Genomic DNA, 7500 nt, shown 5'->3' with positions numbered 1-7500 from the left:
CCTACACAATTTCCCGAGGGTCTACACATTCAAACATGACGTATGTTCTGCGTGTGTGTGTGTGTGTGTGTGTGTGTGTGTTTCCCTCACCACCCTCGTAGTTCTTCAGGTAGTAGTCAGGCCCGGGCCCACGGACCTTGGCGAGGTTCTTCAGGTTGTGGAAGCTCAAGAAGTCCGTACGCTTTCCTCCAAAGCGCAAATACGCCGGAGACAGACCCCGAGCCAGAGTGACCAAACGCCTGGAGCTGACAACACACACACACACACACACACACACGCAGAAATGTGAGTTCCCAAAGACACAAATTCACCTCCCATAGACAAATTCCAAATCCATTCTGTCCATATGTAGCGACACACACACACATACACACACACACACACACACACACACACATTGTAGAAAAAAGAAATAAGCTAAGAAGAAAAATAGTGAAACTGTTATTAGATCCAGTCATCCAGAGGCGGAACATCAACTGCCAGGACTGTGATTCCTCACGGGAATATCTGACGATTACACTGTGCTTCAGCAACAATAAGTGAGCTAAACAGCCGATTAGACTGGCCCTTTTCCAGACAGCTTCAACGACGATTTAACACGTTGAGTCGGCTGTAACCTAGTCAACAGATGTCCGTTGGTGAAGAAGGAGCACACCACATTGGAGGTACAGATGCTCATCGACCGGCCGAATCTTACCCCCCCCCCCCCACACACACACACACACACAAACACACACACCATAAGACAAAGTTTTGTCAAACATACACACACACACCATAAGACAGAGTTTTGCCACACACACACACACACACACACATGCAGTATACCAAGACAACATCCATGAAGGACAGACTCCACACACACAACACACTCCACACACACACAACACCTGGCCATATTAAAGAAAGAGAAGCACACTGATCTGTGTACACTACAAACACATGCACACAAACTAAACCACTATAGTCTTCACACTATTCACACACATATCATGCATTTTAGCACACACCCTACCCAAACACACACCACACTGTCGCACTAAACACAGCGTACATGTTCAAACACACACCACACTGTCCCACTAAACACAGCGTACATGTTTAAAATCACAGCCCATCACACACTCCAAGAAAGCCACTAGAGCCATATCACCCAACACACACACACACACAAACACACACAGACACAAACACACACAGACATGCGTTCCCTCAGGCGGTCAATAAGCTGCTGGGTTTATATTTTGGCTCTCCTGGATCAGCACACACACACGTACGCGCACACATGCGCGCGCGCACACACACACACACACACACACACACACACACACACTAGATTAGTCTTCACACACTAACGCCCAGGGGTGCGTTTCCCAAAACCATAGTTGCTAACTAAGTTATTAACATAGTTGCTAACTAAGTTATTAACATAGTTGTTAACTAAGTTGTTGGTTGCAATGCAATTTCCCATTAGGTTAGCCCCAGGTTAGCAACTATGGTTTTGAGAAACACACTCCAGCTCAGTCTGCTGCTGAGTGTGTAGGCAGTGTGGAAGACGGGAAGGCAGAGCACACGAGTGTGCAGCATCGCTCTGCATTGCATTCATCTGTAAATCGGCCAGATCGCGACTCCCAACATCACCTTCAGATAACAACCAACACGATAAGATGATATGCGACCGGATCAGATAAGAATAAAAAAAGAACAGATGCGCATGCATATACACAGAGACCACGGCCGTTGACTGATCTTACGGATGCGCAACGTCTGTAAGGATTTGGGGAACGGGAGCGGACTTCTTCCGATGCTACCCTTTGGGCAACGCAAACATGCAAACAACCGCAGGGCCTTGACCTCCCTCAGTTCTTCTGGAGGTTGACGAGATGAGAGAATGACGTTTAGTAGTTAATCTGGCGAAATACGACTATTTATTCTCTGCGCCCATTTCCGTCTGTCAAGCAGTCAGTCATGTTTAGAACGGAATGTTAATAAGCGCCATCATAGGCAATAGACTTCGGCTTTTTACAGTCAAACTCATTATGTTCAGCGTACAATATTTATTGTTGAGCTTTTTAAATAACCCACCTTTTGTATAGATTTACGGGAATTTATGAATAGTCTACAGTAGGCTAGTATATAATGTACATGTTAGGCTACATAAATTAATGAAATGCTTTCAGGCAAACTGCATTTCGATTACACATAGCTGTATTCTGAGGAAAAGCACAAAATCTACGGTCCATCAATTTGACATGAATATTCATAATTCTTTTTATTTTAATTCTTACTGCTCTTTTTCTTTTTCGTACTATTCTTCCACGTATTCATCTTATTTTATTTTGTATTATTGGTCACATTGAACATGGTTTTGTAGCCAACCGTTGGCTATGTATAAGCCGGTGTGTTGACCTGACGGACGGTGTGTGTTTACGGCTGAGCTCCATCATGTAGGCTGAGAGCTACAGATACGAGGCGGCCCTGAGGTGCTTCTGAGCCGGCGGTGCATCAGGCCCGTGTCGGCCTTCTGTGTCTCAGTCTCCGGAGCTCGGCCTGCCCTGCTAGCATGGAGTGGAAGGTGGAAACAAGGAAAAAACTCAATTTTCCTTTCCCCTTCAGAAGTAGCAGAATAGGCCGCGCAGCTCGACTGCAAGCTGCGCATGGCGGCGAAGGGCTATACAGGGACGGCAACGATGCGCTTTTTCATGTCTGTCTGCATGGTTGGAGGAATCTGCTTTTCAACCTTTTCATATAGCCTAATTTTTGTCTAAATTTAAAACTGCATATAACTTAGTCTAGTTATCCGGAAACGATATTTCAAGAGGATTTCATAAATGTAAGCATAAATATAACAATATGTGAAAAATCATCCCAAACAAAATAGACTGATTTGGAAAAAATATCCGATAAATAGTTTATTTAATTTAAACGAATTATGAAATAAGAAAAATATAGGGCCTACTAATATGATGTATATTTCTATTTGTATATATAATACAGCCACGTCTGAATATTGTTTTAATATTTCATGAATTTGTAAGGTTCCTTAATAGGTTACCTAATTTATTTTCTTCAAATGGAGTCATATAGCTAGCAACATCACAGAAAAACAGCAAAATAGAAGCATAAATCGAAGGGACACGGCGGTTTCCCGCGCTCTTCCTCTCATTACACACAGACCCAGCCGCGTAATGAACAGGCGCGTAGGCTGACATTTGCATCTTATTTCAGAAAGGCCATGAAAATCACACACTCACACAGGGCCATGAAAAACGAACACTCACTCACACGCACATAGCATAGGCCTACTCACTCACTCACACACACACACACACACACACACACACACAGCCGCACTTATGCCAGCGCAGCTCACTCTATTTGGGTTTTTATAAACACGAGAAGAACTCTGTCCCCGGGCTCGCGCGCCGAGTTTCGCGAATCTGACAAACACATTTCTTCACCCTCTCCGCTCTGGCGTGCGGCTGGAAGAGGGGGTTTAATTTCCCTTCAACTACACCGAAAGGGGAATGACGGGAACTGGCGTGACCCCGGTGAAGCAGCTGCTTGCTCTGCGGCCTACACATCGCCGACATGTCGGGGAGAAATGGACCTGAATAGCGAGACCTCTCCGTGGACTTTAATGTTCCTCACAAAGGACATAAATACCCTCCACCACCGGGCATGAGCCCAACAGTCAGCAGCCTGCCGCGCGCAGGGCCTTGATTTGCTTCTGTGCCCCCCGACACTCTTGGACAGGCTGCGCGCTCTGGACTCCGGTCCGGCTGTCACGAGACTGGTGTTCTGAAATGAGTGCTCCTCCACGATGGCTCGCGTGCTGTAATCTGAAACCTGTTTTGATTTTTGTGAAATTTTCACGAAGCACCGTGCAAGCGCGATTGAGGCCTGTGTGCGTGCGCTAGGTCCTCCAGCCCCAAAGGATCAGAGACCGGCGCAGCGCTCGCGGCCTTCCACTGTGCCACAACGTCTCGTGGGCGACTCCGGAACAGCACACTGCAGGGATGCATGCATATCCATAGGCCACTAGACTGGCATGACATCATTTTGAGTGGGGCTCAGCTGACTTGGCCGACGGGGCTTGCCATTTGACCCATATGCGCTAGTGTGAAAGTGTGTGTATGCTGTTTACAAACAAAGGCATTACAGAATTTCGTAACGGCAGATGCTAGCACATTCGAGTCTTTCTCGGCATATAGAGCATGTTTACAGTGACTATATGTGCGCTATGACTGACTCATGCTGAGTGTGTGTGGGGGTGGGTGCCAGCGGTCCGCTAGCATTACTGCTGGCATCACATCTCCCATTCAAAGCGCCATACGGACACCCCAACCCGCTGCGCGGACCAGCTCTCATCTTTCACATTTCATGACGCTTTTCAATCGACTGGGAGCCGTCGATAATAACTTGTGAAAACAACTAAGCACTAAACCCCTCAAACCGCCTGATAGCACTACAAGCACCGGGGAATAAGGCTTTACCTCAGGAAGTCGAGCCAGCCGTCCTTGATGATCGCGGGGTCCAGCTGCAGCGAGAGAAAGTTCTCATTTAGGACCTTCACGGGGCCCCGCGTGTGCACATCCAGAAGGATAAGCGTTCGCTCGAGGAAGCCCGGGCGCTTGCCTCCGTTAACCGGTCTCTTGTACGTAGCCGTGGAAGAAACCAGCGATTGCACCATCAGAGCGAGCCACAGGCTCGAGCCGAAACTTGCCGTTAGCAGTGGTCTGGGCATCTTGTTACGGGAATACCGGACGAAGACGCGCGGGTGAGACCCTGCGTTATGCGCGGAGAGAAGCGTTATCACGAGACGACTACCTTTGGACCGAGTGTCCCTTTCCCAGCGCGAGGATATTAGGTTGTATCTCTGCGTCGGTCCGTGTCCCCTCCATCTCCGCCCCTCCCCGACGGACAGCCCCCCGCCCCCTGAGCCAGGGGCTCGCGAAGCAGAAGCGAGCCCGGGGCCCTACCTCTTCGTTCTCTCATGCCAAAAATCCGCCCCTCCCGAACTGAACCGCGTCGCGTTTCTCTTAAAGGTGAGAGGCGCGCTCAGCCTCGGCCCTCCTGCCCAAACCGGCGACAGACAGCAGCACTAGCGCGAGGACATCCGTGACAAACCCCGAGTAAGAGAGTAATAACTCCTCATCACTATTTCTGCCAGTAGTATTTATTGTAGTAGTATTTATGTTTACCTGAGGTCTCCTTTGCATTGTGGCTTGAATATTATTCCCCATTCGTAAATCGCTTTGAATAAAAGCGTGAATACATGTAAATGTCATCAACACGCGCCCTTTCCCTCCCGGCCAAGGACCAGGGAAACAAATGATTCATTAAAAAGACGGCAGGGTCACGTGGTGCAGTGTTCCAAGGCTGTTGTTTCCTCTGCTCTGCCTGTGGAAGTTCTAATGAGCTCAGCGCAGCCTAATAGCGCTCACGATGAAGGGAATGTCGAGGTTCCTCGCGCAGAATGAACACATCGCGGGTCACGCAGGTGTAGGTGGGACCGTGCGTATCCGGTGTCCACTCTGTCACCTACTCGCTCGTGCAACAGGAGTCTCTGCGACATGAGAACAGACTCGTTTAAAGAATGTTTATGGCCGACCTGCTCCTGACACGCAGTTCAATACATTCATGCCCTTCGTCTGCCTGCGCGCGCGCGTTTGTATGTGGGTGCGTGAGAGGGAAAAAGGCTAAATAACTTCCGAAAACCGATGTTATTGTCATGGTGCTGCATTAACTCATGAAATCACGAAACTTCATAAACATTATGATGAAATGTTCATAAAAGCATCCAACTAGACCCATCACGTCAGCTAACACGGCATGAAATCTCAGAAGGGAAACACGACCTAAAATAGATAAAACAGATGATGGTCTTACTTTGCTATCACAACAAAGTATTTTTAAAAAGTCAAACAGTTATGACCGTCACCATAGACTATTTGGAGAAATGAAAAAAGCGCTTGAATAAATATATTCAATTGTTTCCTCATAAACACATGAATAATATTAAACATGTTATATTATTATCATTTTATGAACTGTCATACAATTATTATTACGGTTACGGTTATTATTATTATTAAATAATAATCATTATTATTGATTATTATTAATCAATAATAATTATAATAATAATAATAATAATTATTATTATTACAGGCTTCTAGGTAGGCTATAGCCTAATAGTAGTAGCTAAATATCCATCTGTAAAATAGGTTTAAAATTACCATAAATTACTTTTAAAATGTCCTCTCAAATACACGAACTCGAGGCCTGTTCGTTTTTCAACGCCACCGTCAAAAAAGTTTAACGAAGAACTGTATATGTGTGTGTATTGCATTTGTGTGTGTCTGTGTGTGTGATGTCTAACGAAGGATAACTGTGTTGAATTAATCACTAGGAAGTCGGCGAATGCTATGCGCTGATTAGACTATAATGCGAAAACTTTTTTCCCTTCTTAGTGTGGCCTCAAATTATTGGATGTTCATATGGCTGCAAATATCTGACCTTTCTTCCGAAGTGTGATCCGACAGTATCTCTGACCCGACCGGGAAACGGAGGTGACCCTGTCCCTTGCGTAAGCTCCCGCCACTACGCGACTCTCTACGGAGAGCGGCGCTCGGGCTTGTCCGGTCGCCCCCGGGTCAAACAATAGGTCCGCGCCTATGGTCACCGCTTCTAACTAAAATCATACTTCAGTCAAATTGGTGTTGTGTGTGTGTAAGAGAGAATATTTCCTAATCACGTCATGCTGTCCTAGTCCCGGAGTCTCCAAGGCAGCCTTTCCCACGCGCACACACCCGTGCCGGCAACGACCAAAAAGAAATAATTCTGACGTTTTTCATATGGCGGCGAACATCAGAAACAGGGCTTCCCACAGCGGTGCTGTCCACGTGAAGCTTTTGATATAGTCCCGCTACCTGGAGCACGAGGTAGGTAACATTTGGCAGACGCACAGCCCTTCTCGCGCTCGGCCTCCTCTTACAGAGACGGCGCCCATTCATCAGACCTCCGAGCCATCGTAATTCTTTTGATGTTGTTTTTTTTTATCATATGAAAAGAGACAATGTTTTAAATTTCTTTCTCCGGGACACCGGCTCGCATGTGTATCTGATTAAGCGTGATGGGCCTTGCACGCGGTGCCGCCCGAGATGCGAGTTTCAAAGAGGCGTGAGCTAGAAGAATGTAAAGAGGAATTTCAAATTGTGTCTTATAGTTCTTTGGTTGTTTTTTAAAGTTTCGATAAAGTCTCATTGACTACACAAAATAATATATCCACTACAAGGCAAAACATGAGAGAAATGTATTTTCTTAGACCCCAAAGATTTTACTCAGATTCTAACTGTGCGCGCGTGGCTTGATATATCTAGGCTATATATCTATATATAGTCCTAGAGCACACATTAAGATTAAACATTTGTAAATATTTATGTCCTTTAAAACAGAAATGGCCGAATATGGGTCAGAAACTTATGTGTCGTAACC

At 46.3% G+C, this 7500-nt stretch overlaps 1 protein-coding gene across 2 annotated transcripts in view; it reads right to left on the bottom strand.

Annotated features, from left to right (window-relative positions):
• hpse2 (heparanase 2) overlaps positions 1–4874 on the bottom strand; it is a 93478-nt gene extending 88604 nt beyond the window's left edge. For both annotated transcript variants that reach the window (XM_076286302.1, XM_076286303.1), the window contains exons 1-2: positions 4497–4874; positions 91–245 (exon numbers count right to left, since the gene is read on the bottom strand). In XM_076286302.1, coding sequence (XP_076142417.1) covers positions 91–245; positions 4497–4747 — 406 coding nt within the window. In that variant the 5' untranslated portion in view covers positions 4748–4874. The remainder of the gene's footprint in view (positions 1–90; positions 246–4496) is intronic.
• Positions 4875–7500: the final 2626 nt, after the last annotated feature.

This window comes from Alosa pseudoharengus, unplaced genomic scaffold (genome assembly GCF_046254945.1).
Source record: "Alosa pseudoharengus isolate Yale_2024_CS ecotype anadromous, Long Island Sound unplaced genomic scaffold, YU_APseudo_1.1 YU_APseudo_1.1_scf_15, whole genome shotgun sequence".
Taxonomy (NCBI): Eukaryota; Metazoa; Chordata; class Actinopteri; order Clupeiformes; family Clupeidae; genus Alosa; species Alosa pseudoharengus.
The sequence above is the reverse complement of the archived record's forward strand: the minus strand, read 5'-3'. Positions and strand labels throughout refer to the sequence as shown.